General features: G+C 43.8%; 2 protein-coding genes, 1 long non-coding RNA gene and 1 pseudogene across 5 annotated transcripts; 1 reads left to right on the top strand and 3 right to left on the bottom strand.

Annotated features, from left to right (window-relative positions):
• Positions 1-327: 327 nt before the first annotated feature.
• On the bottom strand, positions 328-3,550 carry LOC144304728 (large ribosomal subunit protein eL37-like; annotated as a pseudogene).
• Positions 3,551-5,032: 1,482 nt separating this feature from the next.
• PATE1 (prostate and testis expressed 1) lies at positions 5,033-22,017 on the bottom strand. Its single transcript, XM_077894077.1, has 7 exons — positions 21,799-22,017; positions 20,963-20,998; positions 20,251-20,286; positions 19,860-19,976; positions 9,881-9,931; positions 9,283-9,480; positions 5,033-6,709 (listed from the first exon to the last, which is right to left on the bottom strand). The coding sequence occupies exons 1-6, from the start codon at positions 21,893-21,895 to the stop codon at positions 9,287-9,289; spliced, it is 531 nt and encodes a 176-aa protein (XP_077750203.1). The 5' UTR covers positions 21,896-22,017; the 3' UTR covers positions 5,033-6,709; positions 9,283-9,286.
• On the top strand, positions 11,581-13,664 carry LOC144311487 (prostate and testis expressed protein 13-like). 2 transcript variants are annotated; one of them, XM_077894079.1, is made up of 4 exons: positions 11,581-11,715; positions 11,848-11,871; positions 12,238-12,381; positions 12,696-13,664. In XM_077894079.1, the coding sequence occupies exons 1-4, from the start codon at positions 11,652-11,654 to the stop codon at positions 12,896-12,898; spliced, it is 435 nt and encodes a 144-aa protein (XP_077750205.1). In that variant the 5' UTR covers positions 11,581-11,651; the 3' UTR covers positions 12,899-13,664. The 2 variants fall into 2 exon arrangements, with proteins under 2 accessions (XP_077750205.1, XP_077750204.1); XM_077894078.1 differs by having other exon boundaries at positions 11,594-11,715; positions 11,848-11,876.
• On the bottom strand, positions 19,053-19,840 carry LOC144311490 (uncharacterized). 2 transcript variants are annotated; one of them, XR_013377090.1, is made up of 3 exons: positions 19,602-19,840; positions 19,237-19,432; positions 19,053-19,145 (listed from the first exon to the last, which is right to left on the bottom strand). It is a non-coding gene; the product is annotated as an uncharacterized LOC144311490 (long non-coding RNA). The 2 variants fall into 2 exon arrangements; XR_013377089.1 differs by having other exon boundaries at positions 19,237-19,416; positions 19,602-19,839.
• Positions 22,018-24,128: the final 2,111 nt, after the last annotated feature.

The following is a 24,128-nucleotide window of genomic DNA, read 5'->3' as shown; positions in this document are numbered from 1 at the left end:
GCAGGCGGCGCTAAACTGCTGCGCCACTGGGGCTGCCCTGTAGTGGTGTCTTTATCTGGTTTTGGTCATCACCAGGGTGATGTTGGCCCCATAGAATGTATTTGGAAGTTTTCCTTCCTCTTAAATTTTTTGGAATAGTTTGAGAAGAATAGATATTAACTCTTCTTTAAATGTTTGGTAAAATTCACCTGTGAGGCCATCTGGTCCTGGACGCCTTTGTTAGGAGTTTTTGATTATTGATTCAATTTGTTGCTGGTTATTGGTCTGTTCAAGTTTTCTATTTCTTCCTATTTCAGTTCTGGTAATTTTTTTTAATTAATTAATTCTTTTTTGAGAGAGAGAGAGAGAGCATACATGAGGTGCGTGAATGGGGAAAGGGGCAGAGGAAGAGGGAGAGAGAATCTTAATTACGCTCCCATGGCCAGTGTGGAGCTCAATAGGGGCTTGATCTCATGACCCTGAGGTCATGACCTGAGCTGAAACCAAGAGTTGGATGCTTAATTAACTAACCACCCAAGCCCCCCTCAGTTCTGGTAATTTATAGGTTTCTAGGAATTTATCCATTTCTTCCAGATTGTCCAATCTGTTGGCATATAGCTTTTTTTTCTTTTTAAACCAGAACATTTATTTTGACTAATCATTGAAATCCTTAAGCTGAACTGGATGCTGCAACAGCTGCCCTCTTGGGCTTAGGTGTCGTTCCTTCATGGAATCCATGCCTGAATCTGCGGTATACAATTTTTAGGTGCCTCATTCAACCGGTCCCAGTGGTATTTCGTCTTTTAGCCTTGGCACTCCAGTTATACTTTCTCTTCTGCTTGGAAGTGTAGCCACAGTTGCCCCGGGTGGACATCCGAAGGTGGTAGGCCTTAGAGCCACAGTGGCAGCACAACGTGTGCGTCTTATTGCAACGCTTTCTGAACGATAACGTCCCCTCCTCATCTTGTTTCCCCACAGACCCCAAAGAGCTGCATATAGCTTTTTATAGTATTCCCTTAAAATTGTATTTCTGGGGCATTGGTTGTGATCTCTCCTCTTTAATTCATGATTTTATTTATTTGGGTCCTTACTGTTTTCTTTTTGGTAAGTCTGGCTTTAGGTCTATCAATTTTATTGGATTTTTCAGAGAACCAGCTCCTAGCTTCATTGATCTGTTTTAGTGTTCCTTTTTTTTTTTTTTTTTTTTTTGAGTTTCCATATAATTTATTTCTTCTCTTTCTTTATTTCCTTCCTTTACTGACTTTTGGCTTCATTTGTTCTTCTTTTTCTAGTTCCTTTATGTATAAAGTTAGGTTGTTAAGGAGATTTTTTTTTTTTTTGCTTCTTGAGATAGGCTTGTATTACTTTATACTTCCTTCTTAGGACTCACTTTTGCTGCATTCTAAAGGTTTCATTTTCATTTATGTCCATGTGTTTTAAAATTTCTTTTTTGATTTCATGGTTGACCCATTCATTGTTTAGTAGCATGTTGTTTAACTTCCATGCATTTGTAGTCCTCCCACATTTTTTCTTGTGGTTCACTTCTAGTTTCATACTGTCATGGTCAGAAAAGGGGCATGGTATGACTTCAGTCTTTTGATGTTTGTTGAGGCCTGTTTCATGACCTAATATATGATCTATTCTGGAGAATGTTCCATGTGCACTTAAAAAGAATGTGTATTCTCCTGTTTCAGGATGGAACATTCTGAATACATCTGTTAAGTCTAACTGGTCCAGTGTGTATTCAAAGCCATTGTTTCCTTGTTTATTTTCTGTTTAGATGATCTGTCCATTGATGTAAGTGGGGTGTTAAAGTTCCCTACTATTATTGGATTATTATTAATCAGTTGCTTTTTGTTTGTTATATTTGGGTGCTCCCATGTTGCGTGCATAAATATTTATAAATGTTACATCTTCTTGTTGGATTTTCCCCTGTATGTATGATTATATAGTGTCCTTCTTTGTCTCTTGTTACCATGTTTGGTTTTTTTTTTTTTTAATTTATTAATGATAGTCACAGAGAGAGAGAGAGAGGCAGAGACATAGGCAGAGGGAGAAGCAGGCTCCATGCACCGGGAGCCCGACGTGGGATTCGATCCCGGGTCTCCAGGATCGCGCCCGGGGCCAAATGCAGGCGCCAAACCGCTGTGCCACCCAGGGATCCCTCATGTTTGTTTTATAGTCTAGTTTGTCTGATATAAGTATTACTACTCAGGCTTCCTTTCGACATACATTTGCATGATAAATATCCTCCAACCCATCACTTTCAAACTGCAGGTGTCTGAAGGTCTCAAATGAGTCTCCTGGAGGCAGCATATGGATGGGTCTTGTTTTTTTTATCCACGCTCTATCTTTGGATTGGAATGTTTAGTCCATTTGCATTCAAAGTAATTATTGATATATTTGTACTTACTGTCATTTTGTTACTTTGTATATACTTATTTCTGGAGATTTTCTCTGGTCCTTTCTTTTCTTTGTCGCTTTTGGTCTCTCCTTTCCACTTAAGAAGTCTCTTTTAATATTTCTTGCAGGACTGGTTTAGTGGTCATGAGCTCCTTTAGTTTTTGTTTGTCTGGGAAACTCTTTATCTCTCCTTCTATTCTAAATGATAGTCTTGTTGGATGAAATATTCTTGGCTGCAGATTTTTCCCATTCAGCATTTTGATTATATCATGGTACTCACTTCTGGCTTGTCAGATTTCTATTGAGAAATCTTGAGCTATCCTTATGGGTTTTCCTTGTGAATTAAGGACTTCTTTTGTCTTGTTGCTTTTAAGATTTTTTTGTTATCACTATATCTTGCAAATTTAGTTACAGTACAACTTAGTGTTGGCCTGCTTTTGTTGATTTTGATTGGAGTGCTCTGTCCCTCCTGGATCTGGATGTCTGTTTTCTTCCCCATATTAGGGAAGTTCTCAGCTATTATTTCTTCAAGGAAATAATCTGGTCCCTTTCCTCTCTTCTTCTTCTGGGATTATTATAATATGAATGTTATTACATTTGATGGAGTCACCAAGTTCCCCAAGTCTATTCTCTCTCTTTTTTTTTTAATTTATTTTATGATAGTCACACAGAGAGAGAGAGAGAGGCAGAGACACAGGCAGAGGGAGAAGCAGGCTACATGCATCGGGAGCCCAACATGGGATTCGATCCCAGGTCTCCAGGATCGTGCCCTGGGCCAAAGGCAGGTGCCAAACCGCTGCGCCACCCAGGGATCCCTATTCTCATGTTGCAGAATTCTTTTCCTCTTTTGCTCAGTTTCAGTACTTTCCATTACTTTGTCTTCCTGGTCATTAATTAATTCCTCTGCTCTTTCAGTCTGCTCTTCCTTGCATCAGGCTCATTTCCAATCTCATTTGTTGTGCTTTTCATCTCTGATAGATTCTTTTTAAACTCCTTTGTCTTTATGGTTAGAGTCTCACTGATATCTTCTATTCTTTTGTCAAACCTAGTGAGTATCCATATGGATGTCGCTTTAATTTCTCCATCAGGCATATTACTTGTATCTGTTTTGCTTATATCTCTGGCCATGACCTTACCTTGTTCTTTCATTTAAGATAAATTCCTCCATCTTCACAAATTTGTTTAAGTCTCTCCCTTCTTCTCTATGTAAGGAAAGTCAATTATGTCTCCTGGTTTTTCTTCCTTTGAACTTTTCTCTCCTTTTAGTTGTGGAGTTTGTTCTGTCAGTCTTCAGGTTGATTTCTGGGGTATTTTAAATGATTTGATACCTATCTAGTTGTGTTTGTGGGACAAAGCTAGCCTAAGGTTTTCCTACTTGATCACCATCTTCTTCTCTCCCCTCCCCAAATCCTCATCCCTATTATTCTTAATTGGCATACAAAGAATACTTTGTGTCTTGTAGCCTGTAATTTGGTCAAGTTCCGCATTGAACAGAGGATTCTCAGAGGAATCTTTGATGTCAACACCTCACCAATTGCCCTCAGGTGCCTACAATGCCATGCTTTCGTTCCATTCTATGCACATAGTTATTTGAAGCTTCTTCCAACATTGACATTTTTGTGAGAAGAGTTTCCCAGGTGGCTAGTCTCCCACAGGGGTACAGTATCCACTGCAGGAGGAGGTGCAGGAGTCTGAGCCCTAGACTCTGAGCATCCCCTCACTCCCCAGCCCCAGCGGTTCTCACTAGCTTCCTCTCCATAGGATGGCCTCCCTCCCAGCTAGCCATCTTTGTGGCATTTTAACTTGACCTATTCCTCTCTCTCTTTCCCTAGCTACATGGTAGCCTTGAAAACCAGCAGGCTTTTGACCATGGTAGATGTGGAAATCATCAGCCTAGCAGATATGCTGGGGAGAAAAATGAGCTTGAAGCTGCCCCCACAACCCCCATTTCCAGAGATTTGTCACTATTCAGCATATATGAATACTCTCTGAAAAAGCCCCATTCACAGAGCTTGTCTTTAATTGACCTTGTCTTTGACCTGATTCAGATCGTGGTCTATGGGAAAGTTTTTATCCTCAGAACATCTGTGGAAAGCAATATGTGACAAGTGTTGACATTGCAAATACCTGAGACAGAGATATTTATTTAGGCAAAATAAGTGAAGGGCCAAAAACCTTAAAAGAGAAAGCTGGAGAATGAGTTGTCTATACAGGCCTTTGAAAAGCTCCAATATATTCCTGAGAATATGGAAAGATGCACACATGTGCAGAGCTGTGCACATATCCAAGAAAGGCCTGCGAAGATCTTAATCTCTAACCTTTGGCTAAGCTTGGGGATCTATGGGAGCAGGAAGTAAAGGCTAAGGCAGAGTTTTAAACTGTCAGAGCATTAAAGGCAAATGTCAACATACACAGATAGCCATAGGACAGGAGCCTTACTGGTTGACAGCATTCAAGGAAATTTTTGTTGAGTTATTTCTGACCACAAAAGGAAGTGAGGAGTGATACCAGTGACCACACATGACAAAGAATACACACTTTACAGAATTAATCCGGGAAAGTCACCAACCAACATAACAAGAGTAAGAAAAGGAACAACAACAAGCACAAATAAAACACCACCACCAAATATCACTGGCGGTATTTATTTCCCAAGTTGCCACTTTATGTTTTTTAAAATGTTCAGTTTTCAACAAAAGAAAATATGAGACATACAAGGGAATAGCATGACTTATACACAGGGAAAAACTTATGTTGGACTGACTCCACAAAAAGCTTTAAGTCAGCTATGACAAATATCTTCAAAAAAGATAAAGGAAACCATGTCTAAAAAAAAAAATAAGGGAAAGTAGCTTACAGTATCTCTCCAAACACAGACTATAAATAAACAGAAATCATGTGAAACAATCAAATATAAATTCTACAATGAAAAACTACAATAACTGATACTTGTTGAACCCACTTGAAGGATTGAACAAAAGATTTGAGCTAATTGAAGAAAGAATGAGTGAACTTAAAACAGGTCAAGATCCCCTAGTCTGAGAACTAGGAAGAAAAGAATGGAGAAAAATGAATAAAACCTCAGAGACCTGTGAGACACCATCAAGTGCACCAACACAATGGGAGCCTCAGAAGAAAAGTGGAAAAAAGAGCAGAAAGAATATTTGAAGGAATCAAGAGCCACAAATATGCAAATTTGATGAAAAATTTTAATCTACATATCCAAGAAGATAAATGAATTCCAGGTAAGATAAACTCAAATAGAACCACCCATGCACAAAGTAAAATTGTTGAAAACCAAAGACCAAAACATATTGGAAACAGTAAGAGAAGCTCTGAAACTCCTAAAGACTCTTGTTTTTCATACTTCATGGCATCCACCTTGGGCAGCACACCTTGTTTGATTGCCTGTCTCAAGATTTTTAGCCAAAATCCTGAGAACTTCACTGGTACCACTGGGTTTCAAGCAGGAAATAAGAAATTTTAGTAAAAAATTCAATAGGTGCTATGTATAAAGAGTCTAATTATATAGATTTATGCAAGAAATAAGGAAACTATCAGGCTAGTTCAGGAATTGAGGAAGCATTTGGATTGTCAGCATCCCTAATTCACAGGAACTGGGGAAGAAGGATGTTGCTGGACATGCAAAGAGAGTATTCATTCAGCAGAGACTTTTTGTTGGGGCAGAGTTAGCCTGAGGCCGTGTTTTCAAGCAGGAACCTGGAGACTAAGGACTGTGACCTCACACTACTGAGATCCTATTCCATCCCACTGAGCTGCAGAAGCTTCCCACTGGCCATGCTCAAACAAAGCCCAGGGGCTTTGGGGCCATATATCATACGGGTCAGACAGCAGGTAGAAAAGGGGGAGAATTGATCTGGAAGAGGTAAATGGCAGAAAATTAGTACCCCCACCCCTTTTATCACTCAGCATTCATTCCCTTTCACCTGGGTGGAAGCTTTACATTTGCAGCACAGGGGGTACAAAAATTCCTATTGTAACCTCATCCTTGGGAGGTGATAGCAATTCAACCATACTATTACCATCACCCGTGACATAGCCACTGCCAGGGCTCTTTCTAGTGGGGTCCAAGGGAGATCATTGAAATGATGAAGCAATATGAAGTAGTTGCCACAACCCCCACTTGTGTAACAGAGAAGGTCGGTCATCACAGCTGCATTCCCACACTTGTATTTCCTGTTCTCTCACTTCTGTTGGCATCTCAGCTGGACAGGCTTCCTGACCTGGTGTCATACTCCAGCTCACATTCTTGCAAGATCTGAATCCTTGGTGGTTTTGTCTTTATTGTCCTTCCTACTCAACGAGACTATTGAGCAAGGGAATAATTAAAGATCTTCAAATTTTGTTTTTCAAAGAAACCTATCTAGACATTTAACTTGAGCTTCCTGAAAAGGTCTCTGTGTGTTCTCTGGATGTTTTCCCAGACTGTGACCACCCAGAATTAGAGAGTAGGGACCAGTCTCGCCCAGCCTCAACATCACAGCTCAGTGAACATCTGTGCTTTTTACCCACTAAGGAAAATCAGACACTCTGGCCTGAACCTGAGCCTCCACCTTCAAAGTCTATTCTGGAAGAAACAATTCTTATGCCCGCTTCAACACACAAGCCAAATCTCAGCCTTTGTGGCAGTTAACCTTTATCAGGACACTCCTGTATCTACCCTCCCGTCAGACTTTCCCTCATCCCGTGCCAGAAGTGTACCGGCAGGTCCTAGTTGGCTGTTATCTATGGACAGATGACCTTCTTGAGACTGGCTCATGCTGGTTGAACTTTCTGGCATCTATCCTGGCTAAGAGGCCTGGGCTCCTAGGGAAAGCTAAAAATACAAAGTGTTTCATGTTCTTAGTTCTTATCTCAGCCCTGTCATACAGCTTTCTATTCTGGTAGCCCTGGCCAGCACCCACCTGGTTGACTCCTAGCCTGGGAAAATAGAGAAAATGGATCTCATACTGTCATGTTTGGGGTGTCAGCCCCCATTCTGCCCAATGCACGTTCAGAGTGAATTCAATTGAAGTTAAAGTGGAAGTTCTCAGTCTCCTGAGCCTCACAGGTGGGTATTTATGTGAAGATGAGAACAGGGCGAAGTTAAAGCTAGGGGGCAGTATAACTTCCAGTCCCTCGCTTCTACCCTGATTTGTGCAAGTCCCAGCCGCCTATAGAGGGAAGCACATCTACAGTGCCTGCAGTTCTGGAAATTGGTCAAGAACGGCTGTTTGGGGGTGGCTTCCAGGAGCCTTCCATCCTGCACACATCACTCTGAAATTTTGGGGGCAATGACCGGAGCAAGGGCTGGAAGGCAGTGGGCTAGGGTCATGGAACAGGGCTGCAGGGGATGGCCTCACCGCAGAGCCCTCTCTGCCTTCGAGACTGACATCCTGATGACTCCACCTAGGAAAAGCCTTAGGAAAGGGGGTCACACAGAAAGCTTTAGGAGGAGTCCTGGTGAAGAAGTCCATTGTTACTCCTGACCTCCCCACAATAGATCCCCGTCAACTATGTTAGGTGAGTTAAGATCCTAAGCAGGGCGTGTAGTAGGAGGTGAACCAAGGAGAAGACGTGACCCAGAGCCCATGAATGACCCCAAATTCCTTTTCCTTGCTTCTGTCACTGGTCTAACATGATCCCTGACCAGACAGCCAAGAGAACACAGCTCAGGAGCTCCCTCTGCCTCTGTGTTGTGGTGAAACTTCAGTTTAGTCCTTTTTCTTAGGCATAAAATAAAGACATGGGGCTCTGTTGCTTCGATGCCCAACTCACTTACCCATTTGGGAAAATGGTACCTTCTAGGCTGCCCAAAGCTAGAAACTCCGGAGGACAGTTAGAGGAGGGAAGGGGAGGCCAGTTCAGGAGGTTGATTTGGGTTGAGCATGGGAGAGAGGGGCAAGGATTTCTGGGGTGAGACCCTGGCATGCAGGGCAGCATTCTGGGGTGGGTCCAGCCACTAGAGGGAGCATGGTCCCAGGCAGGCCTAGGTGGCCTTGAGGCAAGGGGAACTAATCAGCCAGACCCCATGTCCCCTGCAGCCTTGGCAGTGAGGCAGGTGTGCTGGCGCATGCAGAAGAAATGTGACTGGACATCCTTCACACACTTCCTTTATCCTGCATGAAGTCCTGTAACAAAGCGAGTCTCCCTCCTCTCACTGACTCACCTGGGACCAGATGATCCCACCCTCAGGTGTGCGCCCTGCTGAGCAGGGCCAAGGGAAGTGCTTCTCTGAGGTTGGCAGAAATGGTTGAAGGGGATATTGCCGAATGCAGGGAACTTTCTTTGGGTTGGTTGGGGGAAAGGGTCCGTTTTAATTTTCTTTGTCCCTACATCCCCTGCCCTTTCACTGTCCTCCTGCTGGGGCAAGGTGAGCCCAACATTGGGCTGACTACAAAGGGGCCAAATGTGGCCTCAAGTCCATGGCCTTCTCCTCCATCTGTCCAGATAGGGCGTGGGTACAGGTGGGGCCTCTGGGCAGGGCAGGAGCAGGACAGCATGTCCTACAACCTCCCACCGAGGAAGGGGCAGCAGGGTGGAAAGGCTTTGAGTAGGAGCCAGGAGAGGAGGGGAGAAGGTGCACATTCTCAGCCCCAACAGGGGGAAGAGCTGGGACCCTGGTTCCAGGAGCTCAGATATGGAGGCCTTTCCCTCTCTGTCTGCTGGAGGGAGAGGTGGCCGCAGGGGTCCAAGCTGTGTCTGGGGCTCACACCAAGACCCTCAGGTGAGAGGTGTTGCAAGGCTAAGCTGCTGGCTGGGTTTGGCTGAGTCTGGAAGCTGCAGGGGACCAGCTGCTGCAACTCCTGCCATTTCTGGGGCCCGCATCCTAGGAGGGGAAGCCAGGGACGGCGACAAAGGCACCATCTCCACAATAACAAACCACAACCTCACACATACCATGTCAGCTATGACAGCTCTTATGAACATGAACCTGTAGTATCTGTACAGAAGCATTCTTATATGGAAGAATGCCAGAATGTTCACTTTTCCTCACATTTGGAAGCACAAAGGGAGTTTTATGTACTTCTTGGTAGTTTGGTGTATTTCCACAATTTCTGTTGCTTCTAATCCGAGTATAATGTTGTTCAAAGTTGCCTGGAAGAGCACAGGAGAAAGACATGTTGCACAAATTTGGGATTCACTGCAGATTTTAATCCCTGGGGGCCCAGATCCTGGTGGAGGAGCATCTTGCCAGCCAGGACATGGGGTCTTGTGCTTCGAGCATTAGCTGATTCTCCTGGCTCAGAACCTTTGGACTTCATCCATGGATTTGTGTCTGTGTCTCACTTGGTCCAAATGCAAGACTCACAGAAGTAGTCCCTGTGGGAATTGCTTCCCAGACAGAGGCTGGGTAAGTCTTAGATCCCAGCCTGGCTTGCAAGAAACCCTATTTTCAGTGGGAATTAGTTTGTGATGTTGTCTCTGCCTCGTAGAGAGAGAATCTATTTCTTTCTTTTTTCTTTTTTTTTTTAAATGGAGACACCCTTTTTCTTACCTATTCCTCCTCCTTCTCTCCCCACTGTCATCTCCAGCTCTGGAAATCCTCCTCCAGATTGGAAAGAGAAAGAAACAGCCCAATGAATCAAACAGATATGCTTGTTCCCTAGGGAAAAATACTTCCTAAGTGCCTTTGGGCTTCAACTGGAAGATGAGGTCAATTATTTCCGATCTATGTGATTGCTCAGAAAATCCAGAGAAATAAAGTGCATAACATGCCCAAAGAATGTTTGACACCAAGTAGGGTCTTACCACCCATTACCCATCCTTGAATTTCTCTCGTCCTAACAACCATATCTGCTATACCTCTGACAGTCCTTGTTTCCATCTGTGAGGTCCCAGAGGCACAGAGAAGTGAGTAACTTGTCGAAGGTCTTATGGCAGGTAGGTACACATTTGGGCTTGTATCCCAGATATGCAGGAGAAGATTATTTAGGAATCACACTTGGAGTAGCCTGTGACTGGCTCTGGGAATGAGCCCACTCAGAGAAATGGGCCCCACACTCACTCTTTCCCCAGGACAAGGGAATCTGCCATTATTGATGCCTGTCTTCTCTGTGGTGACCACCAACTGCGAGGTAGGCAAGGAATGTCATCCTGAGAACTTGGAATTAGGGGCTCTCCATATGGGGGCACCGTTCCCTCGTGCCTCCCGGGTTAACCATACCAGCAATGCATTCATGAATGCATCATGCATTCAAAGATGCAGCAAGGCATCTTTCTAGGTGCTGAGGGGGAAGAAGTGAACACAACACAGGAAAATCTTGCATTCATGGCACTTTCGTCCTTGAGAGGCGAAAGAGACAAGATACATAAATAAGGAAAAGCCTTAGAATGTCCAACTGGGTTTAGCACGTAGGAGAAAACAGGAAAGGGGTGGGGCAAGCATGGAACGGGAAATTTGTACCTATATACAAATATTTCTCATTTACATATGTGTCCATTCCCAAGGCTCACTGATGACACTTAGTGACACTTGGTATATGACACAGGGAGGCACAACTGTGTGGCACCATCTGGAGGGAGAGGGAAAGGCAGAGAACCAATGGGAAAACTCTTTTCCATGCTGCCCTGCTCCTTTCCCCCCTGACACTCCATTTCTAGTGACTAATCCCCATCACCCCCAGTGTAAGTCTCTCCCACTGTAATCATCTGGTCTTTGTCTCCCTTGGACAAATGAATGAATAAAATTTAAGGGAAAGAGATCATCTTTACTTTCTCGTCCCTCCCCTTCTTGAGCTGTCCCATCCATCTCGCAGAGGGGTGGGACACTGGGCAGTCAGACCACATCTGTAGTATCAGACTCTGGTCCTAATGAGCCACCTTGCCCCTGGAGGTCACACTGAGGCAAGTGTCCAGGATGATTATGGTGCCTGAAAGGGACTGAGCAACTCCCTCACAGATGCTCAATGACCCCAGCTTTGTCAAGTGTGAAAGGCTGTCCTGTGGGTGTGGGGTTATACACGCTGCATGTAGGCCAACAACCAAAACTACAAGTGAAGTGATGAGATACTAGGGAGAGAGGTTCTATACCAACATTAATTAGTACCTTATTCTGGATCTAATAAAATGAGACAGGGTGTCTGGATGGAGTGAGTCCCAAGTATCTGGAGGAATGTAAACACAGACAGGATGTACCCTCTCCTCGGAACATTGTAGAGAGGATTCAGGTGGCTTGATCTGAAATTGTGATTCTGTGATCTAATGGGAGGCCTGAGGGCAGGTGATGGGAATAAATAAAGCTGGAACCTCCCACGGGACTCTCAGGAATGGTCCTCAGACTGTTGCAGTTGCTTCTGCTGGGCATATTAACATTGGTCTTCATGAAAGAAGGTAAAGCCTGGAGAGGGAGGCAGTGATGGGTAATGAGGAGGTATATGGGGAGGAGGGTGAGGTGGTTTCTGAACATGACTTTTTGGGAGGCTGAAAATGGCTCAAAGAGGATTTTTCTTTTTCTTTTCACAGAGGAGATCCCTTCACAATCAAAATGTATGGTGAAGTTGGTTTTCCGTTTTTGGATAAATAATGCCACAATGAAAGGGGACGTTCCTGATTATTTTCAAACATTGTTTCTCTACCCTCCCTGACTATATTCCACTGTCCTCACTCACTGCTCTTGTGTCTTTGTTCTTCCCTGAGCATTGAGTGAAGGGGAGGGGGAGCTGGAATCCTTGGCATCATAGCTGTTATTTACTCAAGGGAGTAAGGACCCCTGGAAGAAGTTGGGAAGGGTGTCAGCTTCCTTCTTGTGAGGTCTGCACCTCACCAGTGTAAATGTTGACAGGTGGGGCAGGCTTCTGAAGCAGAATTACTTTCCCTAGAGTTCTGCTTTAAATCTTTCTTCTGTTTTTCTAGGGATTCGATTTTGCCATGAATGTAACTCCTTTGATGGATTCCAGTGCCGTGTTCCCATGAAACACTGCTGGAAGTTTAATATATTCTCAAAAAACAACAGGAGTTGTACCACAGAGCACTATTACTATTATCATCGAGTTACAGGTAAGTGGAGATTAGAGAGAGACACAAGACATTAACAGTGGTGCCCACCTTCCCTGGAATCAAGATGTGGAGGGAAACTGGGACCGTGAGAGAGGCTGAGGAAAGTGGAATTCTCCATACACCCACCTGAGGTGGAGTCTGTGTCCCTAGAGGTCTTTGCCTGGTCCTGTCTAGAGAGACCTCAATGAGATACAAGCACAACTTCAGGATTCATTCCCGTCCACGGAAAACCAATGAGATTCTGGAGAGACGTCATTGCTGAGAAGATGATGATTAAGCAAGGTGATCACACTTGCTCTTTTCTCTCTCTTTAGGGAGATACTTTTATCATTATACACGACTGTCTTGTAAAGTTTGTGAAGAGGGAATGGTCCAAGTATTCCATGACTTACTGAAAGAGACGCATTGCTGCACTGATAAACCCTTGTGTAATACCGGACATGATATTGCGGAAAAGTCAGTGCTGTATGGAGAAGATAAATATACCTCTATTCATGATGATATCCCAGAAAATTAAGCTAATTATTAATCAACTTAAGCTTTCTCCCAGTAATCCTTGCCCCTCCCCTACACCAGGGCAATCTCATCGTACATTATCTCAAAACCTAGACCTTCCTCTCCTCTCTATCCTAGTAGATATACCCATGGAAGCTCTGTATTTCCTGTCTCAGTGTTTTCATTAAGAGGAAAATGGGAACACTCATCTCTGCCTTCTGCTAGGATACTTGATACTGCTTGGCAATCTGTAACTGTCCTTAGATTCTGATGCTAAACCTAGAGTACAACTTCTGGCAAAGGGAAAAAAATATTTTCTAGTAGAGCTCCTGAGTGGGGAATCAAGAGAAAGCAGACTGGACAGAAATAGGGACAAGGACTCATAAGAGGTTTTAGGAGAAATATTTGGGAGGAGGATAGAAGAGGTAATTGGTGGAAGGCAGAAAGGGCTCGTATTAAGCAAGGGTTTGAGGAAGTAAATGTGAAGTTGGAAAACTCTAACTCCTGAAAAAAGAAAAGTCAATGAACTAGACAAGAGGGTCTTTGTGCCTGCCATCATTTTGGGGGAAACTGTACCAACCACAGCTACTCCTGATCACATAGCCCTGAGCTACTGTGTCTCTCATGATCTTATTTTGCTTTCATGGCAAAAGCCAAGTACATCAGGATAAGCACTGGCCTCGTTGTTGGCCAACAAGTCTGTCTTCTGGCATATGAGGAATACTCTACCGTCCAGTTCTGAAAAATATTAAATATTACCTTGCATTCAATAAACTCATTGATAAAAAGTTGAATGTTTTTCATCCATTGGTACAACCCTATAATGGATTATGTCAAGGAGAGATAAGAATTTCAAACTCCACTGTAGCATTCTAACAAAAATAGTAAGCTATGAAATGACAAAAATGAATCCTTAAGTTGCTGTTCACTCACTTTAGGTTAAACTTTTCTTTTACCGTGTTTGCCTTCTTATGTGTTAGAATCTACAGAAATTATTATACTTAGTTTTTAGCTGTATAATTATATATACATATTTAATATTACCCCAGGTTTAATAGTATCCCTCCTGATCCAGGCTTATAATAGATTATTGCTTTCTATCACATTGTATTTGCATAGATATAATAAAATACAAATGAATTTTGAAATATTTGCAATATATGTTTGCTCGGGTTTGCCCCAAATTGTGTCATGCTAGCAAAGGCATTACACTTTAGCATCTTGAGAAGAAGAAAATATGAAAATATGGTAGATATTAATTAGTTTATATGGATAGAATGGAGATGTTGGCAGTAGGTTCCAACAATGAAGTGATTCATGGGGGAATTACTATGATGTATGGTTAGTACCTAGAATGGTCCCAAACAAGTCAAAATTGGAAACTTCAGATTAGGGAAGATAAATAATATAGATGGTGAAGAAGGTAACCAGTAGCAGGAAGAGTAGCAAATAGACACTGAGTGATACAAACACATTTTTATGGCTAAATCTGAAGTGAAACTTCATAAACCATTGTGGCAAAGTCCCCAGAGCTTCATCATACCCAGACTGGCCATCCAGGTCAAATCTTTCGGAATCTGTATTATTATGTCCCCCATCATTTCCATGAGATTCTAACTCCCATATTGCCGCCATTTACAATAACAACACCTCTTAGTTTTCTTGCCCAAGTGGACTACATCTCTGTTATTCACATTTTCAGGGGGGAAAGAAGTAGAGGAAACAATGAGGGAAGACAGACCCTGAACATGAGCCCTAGTTCTAGATTCAGGTCCAGAACACTCTTTCAGGCCAAAGATTCCTTACTTGGTAGTAGACCTAAACTGGAAAAACTGATCAAAGGAAGACAAACCAATTGTATGGAACTAGAAATCTGGAGGATTATTAATATTAGGAAAACAGGGTTTCTTTCTATAAATGTGTGTAAGATCACAGAAACCTAATAGAAATATGTTCATTATTGACAACTTCTCAGAAAACCACACATCAAAACTTCTACTCATGAATTTTATACAAGTCATGGTTGGTCTGAAATATCAGGAGGCTGGTTCCAGAATCTCATCTAGAGATATTATATGCTTTATATAGAGATATTATTTGATCTCATGTTGTTTTTATGGGTGGAGCTCTAAAACAACTACTGAATATTTCAAAATACACCCGTAAGTATTCAACACCTATGTATGGATTGCTTGATTTATGCTGAGAGGTGCTGCTAACGGTGACAAAGAACAACGGAAGACACAAACATTATTTGTACTTTTTCAGCACTTTGGGTGCATATTTGTTTATAGTTCTATCACAGATTGATGAGGGCAAGAAAACCTGCCCACTGGCTCTCAGGCAGAGGAAAGAGCCTCAGGAAGCACATTGTAAGCCACAAATGGGAAAAGGCTATGAGTCTGGAGGCTAAAGGTGCCTGCCTTAAACTTCTTGGGTTGATTTTATTTTATTATTTTTTAAAGATTTTATTTATTTATTCATGAGAGACACAGAGAGAGGCAGAGACACAGGCACTGGGAGAAGCAGGCTCCCTCTGGGGAGCCCGATGCGGGACTCGATCCCAGTACCCCGAGATTACGACCTGACCCAAAGGCAGATGCTCAACCACGAGCCACCCAGGTGCTCCCTTGGGTTGATTTTAAATCTTTGCTTAGGACCATCAAGGTAGGACTGTGGTCTTTAGTTGGGACAAGTTAGAGACAGCAACATGGTTTAGGAACCTCCACAAGTCCTCTTTTCAATGAGGCAGAAGAACTAGGATCCTGCAAAAGCAGGGTCTGCTAGGGCTGGCTAAGCCCTCAAAGATCTCAGAAACGTGGAAATATGCCACTAAAATTCCTTCCACAAACATAGAGTGCCATTCTAAGGAAGAAAGGAACAGTCTGTAAAAATGAAATTGAGCAGGAATAATGACTAACGTTGTAAGAGAATGTTTGAATCCTGGTGGGAGAGGGCATGACAGGTAGCAAGTCTTGGAAATCACTATAGAGGCTGAAATAGAGAGATGAAAAATCTTAACTATTTCCCTGTCAATGCCTTCAAGAGATGAAGCTAGGAAAGCTCCCCTAGCCCACCTCCAGCCACATAACATAAAATCTCCTGGAAAAATACAGTTAATTTAAACATGTATGACATAAAAGATCTGCTAATAAACCCCATAACATAATGTTATGAGATGAGTGCTGGACACCATACTTACAGAAACAAAGGATACCAGAAAAATATGGATTCAAAACGAATAAAAACTCAATCTGATGTTTCAAAGTAAACTAACAGAAATGAGGGAAACAACAGAAACTATGAAAAAGCAGCATAGAAAAAAACTTTTTAAAGATTTATTTATTTATGAGAGAGAGAGAGAGAGAATCTCCAATAGACTCCTTGCTTGAGATCATGACCTGAGCTGAAATCAAGAGTCCAACACTTTACTGACTGAGCCAATCAGGCGTCCCAGGAAAAACAAAACAAAACAAAACACTTTTTAAATGTTCAGCTTCCAGGATGCCTGGGTGGCTCAGCGGTTGAGCATCTGCCTTTGGCTCAGGGCATGATCCCAAAGTCCCGGGATGGAGTCCCACATCGGGCTCCCTGCATGGAGCCTGCTTCTCCCTCTGCCTGAGTTTCTGCCTCTCTCTCTGTGTCTCTCATGAATAAATAAATAAAATATTTAAAATAAAATAAATGTTCAGCTTCCTTCCTTCTAAGAATTCAGTCTAAAAGCCATTTAGGCTGAGCAAGGTAGGTCTCCATGAAGGGGTTTACTGAGTATAGATAGACTCAAAAGAGGATACTGGCAGCCCAGGTGGGCGAGGACAACATCCATGTACTTTGGTGCAGATTGTCAGAGTCTGCTATGGTGAAGAGGGTGTCCCTGAAGAGTGATAGGGTGGTAGATGTGGGGAAACATAGGTAGTTGGTGAATGAGTAGGGTGTCACTCGGTCCAGCTTTGGTCATTAGAGTCCAAGCTGTGTGAGGAGAGCAACTTATGTAATGGACGGCAGTGGCAGACTGGTAAAGAGCATTTAGATTTAAGTGGGGTGCGTAGTGACTCCAAAAAAAGGATTTGGTACCTGAAAGTTGCAAGGAGGGCATCTGCATGTGGAGATAACACTGGTGGTAACCTGTGGTGGAATGCTGGAGCCCAAGGGGGTCAGGTGGTAACAACGGGAGTTCAGTATTGTAGAAAGGGGAATAACAACATAAGAAATGTATTGAGGATACTAGGAGCCCAGTGTCTCAGTATTATAGAAAGGATTTATAAATATGGAAAAAGAAAAAGCTAGAATAAATTCTAGGTGGAAGTGTGCATATGGGGGGGGGTATGTATGCACGCATGCACACACTTACACGTGTACATACACACGTGTGTTCTTCAGTGTTGGCCATAGAGAAGACCTAAGAGTAGTGACACTCCAGTAACAATGTGCATACCTGGTATGCAGATTTTTTTTTTAAGATTTTATTTATTTATTCATGAGAGACACAGAGAGAGAGGCAGAGGCACAAGCAGAGGGAGAAGCAAGCTCCGTGCAGGGAGCCTGATGTGGGTGGGACTCCATCCAGGGTCTCCAGGATCACGCCCTGGTCTGAAGGCGGTGCTAAACTGCTGAGCCACCCGGGCTGCCCCAGATTTTGGTTTCTAAATAACTTTCCCACTGAGAAGAAGCAGGGCTTCCTAGAGCGAAAATGCAAAATGAGCCTGGAACATTTGACTGTGGCAGATATAAGGAAATGTTCAAAGAATGACAAAGGATATTGAAAGGACACAGGTTCAAGCTTATGCACAATAGTAACAAATTATAATCAGTCAAACAAAATAGGAAAATGTGTTTATATTTAACTAATGAAATAAGTAGGCCTCATCCTACCAGTTTGTTAGAAATCAGTCTCAATCTGGGTGAGCATGCTCATTCCCACTCCTATTTTTCCCAGAATGCTAGAACTATACAGAGTGGAAAGCCTGAGCATGTGTGAGGTAGGGACAGCTCTGTACAGAGGTTACTGGTGAGATGTCCAGTGGGCGACTCACATGGCTTGCTCAGATCCCACCAATTTCAGCTTTTTCCATGCCATGCTAGACATGCAGGGATATCTGTGTGGCTGCCTCTGGCCCCATCTCCTTGGAAGTATCCTGCAGCTCTTCTGCATCTAGCGGTCCATGCCTTCCTGTGAGGTTGCCAGGGAAGCAGGGTGCAAGTTACTATCTCGAGACCCCATAGATTCCTTCTCCTTTTCTTCTCTGACTCCCAACCCCCAAAAGAGAGTCTCATTCCTGAAAGGCAGAAAAGCTTTCTCTCTTCAGGATTTCTAATGCAAATTCCTTTCTATGTTCTACCCTTCTCCTCACTCTGGGAATAGCATTCACGAACAGAATTCAAGAAGACCCCAGTAGCTAGGGTGTTTTTTGACTTTGCTACTTCCCTCCCTGAGGCCAAAGTTTTGTGCTATGATGGGAGTGTGATAAGAAGGATAATACTGAGAGAGAGAAACATTTAAAAAGAAGGAAAAGAGGGAGGGAGGGAGGGATGGAGGGAGAGAGGGAGGGAAAGAAACAAACAAAGAAACAAAGACAGACAGAAAGAAAATATCCTGCCACAGAAAGAAGTGGAAAATCCAGGAAAAGAAGTGACCTATTCTTGTCTTCATCTTTTTTTTTTTTTTTTTTTTTTTTTTTGAGAGAGGAAACACATGAGGGAGTGCAGGTCAGGGGAAGAGAGAGAGAGAGAATCTTAAGCAGACTCCATGCCCAGCACGGAGCCCGAGGCGGGCCTCAATCTCACAACCCTGAGATCCTGACCTGAGCCAGAATCAAGACTTGGACACCCAACCAACTGAACCACCCAAGAACCTCTTGTCTTCTTTATCTGAAGCAACTTAGCTATGCGGTGAAAACGCTAGTTTTGTAATAATCTTCAGGAGACATTGGTCTTACTCTCAAAGAATTGGTTGCCCCCACCGCCACCTGCTCCCCACCACCAGGGACCAAGATGGAAAATTTAGAAAAGGAGATGGCTTTTTCTTACACACGCAGAAGGCAGAACCATGTGTTTGCGATTTTTAGGAAATCATTGGGAAGAGGCTGAGGCAACAGTGTCATCCGGAGATGAGAGCCCCCAAAAGACGAACAGTCTCTATAGAGATTCATTGCATAAGTCATAGCCTCTGCAGCATCTGAACTTCACCAAGTAGATACTCCATTTTATTTTGTCCACATTAGCACACTTTTCCAGGCAGCCCATGAATGTTAACCACAGAGTCCCATCTTCTGCAGAAGGAAGAAGGAAGGAGAAACAGGTTAGCAAAGAGGCTTGTGCAAAGAAACTACTTTCCAGCCCATACCAGCAGACAAGAACAACCTCGTGCGTCGTTCAAGTCTGTTATTCCAGTGTGAAGAACTGCAAATGCTGCAAGGTGAGGGTTTCTCAGAATAAGAGCAGTGGTGGAATGGTTGGAAAAACTTCTTGGGGGTGAGGAGGTGATGAGAGCAGCAATGGAGGGATTTCCAAAGCGGGCTGTCTCAGTAGAGAATCTTCACACTGGTTTAAATGAGGGCTATATATACCAAGGGTTCACTTGGCACGAATGGTAGGAAAATAGCGAGGGCCATTTACCCAGTGTCTATGGCTGGCACTGGCCCCTCTATCTCCACAGTTTAAAACCAGCCCCAGGGAAAGCCAGGCAGGGACAGACAAGGAGCTGCCTTCCCCACTCCAACAGGCACCTGTTCTCCACTGGCCATATTGTGCTCCCCTCTCTCCTCTCCATCCAGTCTCCCTGCTTTCCACAGGCTTCTCAAAATACTAGCTCCATAGCTCCAGATCCCCACCCCTTGGTGACCACGTCTATTTCTCATTATGGCCTATGTCAGGGGTCAAGAGATCAGTCATCCCAGGGCTCCCTGGGGCAAAAGAAGGTCCCTGTTTTTTCCTGTAGCTCATATGTCCTAGGCAGCTTCCCCCACCCCCATCCCACAACTTACTCTTGAAAATCCTCCCGGTCATGCAAACCTCATTTTCTGTCGCGATGCAAAATCCTCTCCCTCTGGAACACTTCTCTCCTGGAAACTGGAGGTGGCACATCCTACACTGAATGATTTCTGTCATTGGGGCCAGGAAATCAGGAAGAGAAGTGAGATCTCACACTGCCAGGAGAAAACCTGTCCCCCCTTTCAGCTCTGAGGTTGGCTTGGCTTTACCAGAGACCCATTAAGTGTGGGCATCTGCCTCTATTAAGAGAGGCTAAGCCACGAGAGGGACTGGAGTTTATGGTCTCCGGAGTTCAGGTTGGAAAAATGGGAGGGGAAAGAAATGTGGAGGGACAGGGATAGAACTAAATCAAGACTGAGATAATCAGGTCTTCTTCATACTCACTGGGATAATATTCTTCATTGATGAATAGTTCATGGACTGCACTGGCAAAGAGAAACAAAACCAGTCTGCAATTTTGTCTGAAATTCAGCCCTGCAGAGCCCCCTGTGATGCTTGTAATGCATAGGGTCCAGCCTATGCTCTTCACTTGTTGCCACTCTAGGCTCCTTCTGTCCTTCCAAAGCCTCGGCATCTGTCTCCTGGCATCTGTGCACCCCCGCTTCCTTTCATTTCCCTTCGCCTCCGTGGGGCCTCTCTAATACCCTCCCCATCCCTAGAGGGTATAGTACAGACCAGGGGAGAAATAGAAATGCACCGTCCCCTCTTCATTCCCTTCTTTGTAATGACCTATGTGACTTTCTTATCTACCTGCTCCTGGAAACTGACAATGGGGAAAAGCATCTGAAATTCATGAAGTTGCCACCTTGTAGGTTTGGCCAACTAGGGCTGGTAAAGTCTATCTTCCACTCTCTCCTTTTCCTTTTGTTTGCCCTTTTTTACACTCACCCTCGGTCTTGTCAACTGCTGTTCATGTTATTTTGTCAAACTTCAAATCAGCTCCCAGCCCAGCCCATCCTACTGTAAGAGGTTGCTGAGTGGTGAAATTCAAGGTCCATCTCTGGGTTGCTTTCAATACCCAAAGCCCACTTTGCCCAGCTCATCTCCTCCCTCCTCCCATCTTCCCGCTCCCACACCATGATCTAGTTCTACTCACTCAAGCGTTTGCTGTTTTCCAGGGACCCAGACAGTACTGTTGAGGAAAAAGATACATGTTCTGCAGACCTCATTTCACAAACCTCGCCTCACAGCTTCTATGAAAATCTTCTCATTCCCTTTTAATGCACCTATTTCCTCCTATAAGAGGGAGACTTGAGCTTCTGGTGAAGGTGCCAGGGATGTGATGCATGAAGTGGGTGAAAGGCAAGGTATTATAATGATCATGTGGCTCGCATAAGGGGACCTCTGTCATGGAAGTTCTGACCCATTCCCATATCCTGGATACACCTCATCAACTGTCAACCCTAGGGACTCACTTCTAATGCAGCCAAGCAGGATGGGGAGTCCCAAAAGCAGGAGCTTGTCCATTTTGAAAAGAGAAAGGAGCAGGTTAGGGCGGGAAGCTGCCAGATGCCTATTTATACCTCTGCCAGGCTGGGCTTCCCCAGGAAGAGCTAGGGGTGGGTACACTGCAGAAGTGCTTGAAAAGTATACTCTGCTCCTAGGGAAACCAGTGACTCTGTAGTTTCTCTTTTCTAGAGAACTGGTGAGAAGAGGCACTAGCTAGGTAAACCCTGGTCCTGATTTATTCAGGATGGTTGATGCCATCTTTTATGGCTTTTTTTTTTTTCATGACACCACACTGTGGGAGAGTACAAGGATAAGTCCGACAGCTAGGTGGGTAGGATTCAAAGTCATCTATGCCAAGATGCTCATTAAAGCTGAGAGAGTATATGAGCACGAATAATTGCAATGCTGGAAGGACACCGAGCATAGACCCTTAAAAAGGCATACCTACAGGGAGTAAAGGAGAGAGGCGGAGGTTAGACTCACTGACAGGATTCTCAGGAGGGACCAGTGTGACATTGTCAATCATCCTGGAACAAGGCAAACCCTGGATGTGAGAGCTGAGGAGGAAGCTGCTTCCCATTCCTAGAGTTTCCCAGAGGTTGAGGCAGATTTTGTTAGGAGGTCTGAGATTACTCCTGGAGCAAGGTAAGCTGTCCTTCCCACCTGGTGTCAGGCTGGGTATCAGGGCAGGGGGTGACCTCAACTCAGAAGAACTAGATATTCAGTCAGAGAGGTGGCTGGAGGTACAAGTCCCACAGAGGGGGTTGAGCTGGTGGATCTTAAGAACAGCCACACCTAGTATCTCCTTCTAGGTTTCTTTCTGGTAGTTTCCTTTGGTTATTCCTATACCTTTAATGGGTAGGAATGGAAGTTGCAACCTCGTCTCTGCTGTTACTGCAAGGACCTGAGGGAAAGGTCTGCACCCCGTGCTTAGGGCGAAGCCATGTGGGGAGAGAAACAGCAACTGGAAGGAAGCAGATTGCAATGGGGCATAATTTAGGGCTTCAGCAGCAAAGTGGGGTCTTGGTCTAAGCCAGATGTTGGCTGAATACGTAAGGGGTGAGAGTGATGTGTGGGGGAGATTTTCTCCATGATATATTTATTGGAGGTGATTATTTCACAGCAAAAGAGAAAACTGGTATCTCCATACAGGGAAGAAGGAGGAAGAGAAGTATAACCAGTTAACAGCTTACCCAGGGCACTCAGGAGCCTGGTGAAGCTTTGAAATAATACCATTAAGTACTTATGTGTTACACACACACACACACACACACACACACACACACACACGTCACTGATTTTTGTTTTCTGCATATTTACGAACAGATCTTTCCCTTTCCCTCCTCTCATTGCCATGGAATTTAGCATCCTCTCTTCCATCTTTACATCCCTTTCTCTGACTTTTTGAGATCTCCCTTCTTTATCTCCTAGAAATTCCTTATTTCATCACTTGGCTAATGGCAGCCCACAAGAAGGGAGGAGATGCCCTCTACCTCCGCCTCATCAGAAACTGTCTCTTCCCCTGATGACACTTCTGTGCTATGATTATATCACTTCTCCTCAAGCAGAATTTTCCTCTCCCAGCCTTGGGGATCCACCTGGATTCCTAGCTTATAGTTGAGGCCTATTTTATTGACTGACTTTTATCTCAAAGTTTCCTCAAATTCATGCTTCCAGCCTTAGCATTCTATAATACCTGATTTTCCTCCTTGGCCCCCACTTTCCTTTTCCCAGTACCCCTTAACTCTCTAAGAGAGAGTTAACTCTCTTAACTGCCCTCCTTTGGCACCACACATAATTCATTTTATATCATATATTTCAGATCTATGACTTGACAGTATTCAGGAATGAATCTCTTTTGCCTATTGCTCTGAAGTTCATGTAAGTCTGTCACAATCCCTTTGCTCATGATGCTCTCTCTTCTCACCACTGCAGAGTTCTGGGAGAACACTTGTTAGCCCAACTCTTCATCTCTGAGAGTGACTAGGTAGGTGCCCAGTTGTGTCTTTATGTGTATGGTTGGAAGATGTTTGGATAATGTGTTAGCATTTTCAGTTTGCATCTCCAGTGTTGTCACATAAAACAGTAAAAACAAAATGATGTTTTTTTGAATGGAAATTCACTTTCCAATTCCAAGTTATCATTATTTTTATTTATTTATTTAATATTTATTTAGAGAAAAAAAGATTTAGAGAGAGAGAGACAGCACATGCACAAATGCATGCATGAGCAGGCAGAGGGGCAGAGGGAGAGGGAGAGAAAGAGAATCCTCAAGCAGACTCCCAGCTGAGCATGGAGACTGATGCAGGGCTTGATCCCAGGACCCTGAGATCATGACCTGGGCCAAAATCAAGAATAGGACGCTTAACCAACTGAGCCACACAGGTGCCCCAAGTTATCATTATTTTTAAAATGAATAGATCTACTCTGCACAGGAAATACAGCAAAATAGCCAGAAAATCATTGGTAATTAAGAGATTTTCACATAATGACCTTTTTAAATAGGCCCATGGGGCTGAAGGTGAATATTACCAGGATCTGAGGAATGAGACCTCAGCTTAGGCAGATCCCACATATGAAGAGGCTTCACAAAATGAAGAACTCCAGTGCAGCACCAATGGTCTTAGGCTCCTGGGCTTTTCCCAGTACCCACAGGACTTGTTCCGGTGATCTAGCAGGGACAGAACAGTTTCTTCTAAATCAGGGTTTAAGAAAATGGTCTGTCTCTTTTCCTTCAGGCCAGCAACCAGCATAGCCTTGGGTAACTGAGACTAGATGAAATCAGGGAAGTTCTACCCTCTGAAGGGATGTGA

Source organism: Canis aureus, chromosome 3, assembly GCF_053574225.1.
Source record: "Canis aureus isolate CA01 chromosome 3, VMU_Caureus_v.1.0, whole genome shotgun sequence".
Lineage (NCBI taxonomy): Eukaryota > Metazoa > Chordata > Mammalia > Carnivora > Canidae > Canis > Canis aureus.
This window is presented reverse-complemented; position numbering and strand designations above follow the sequence as displayed.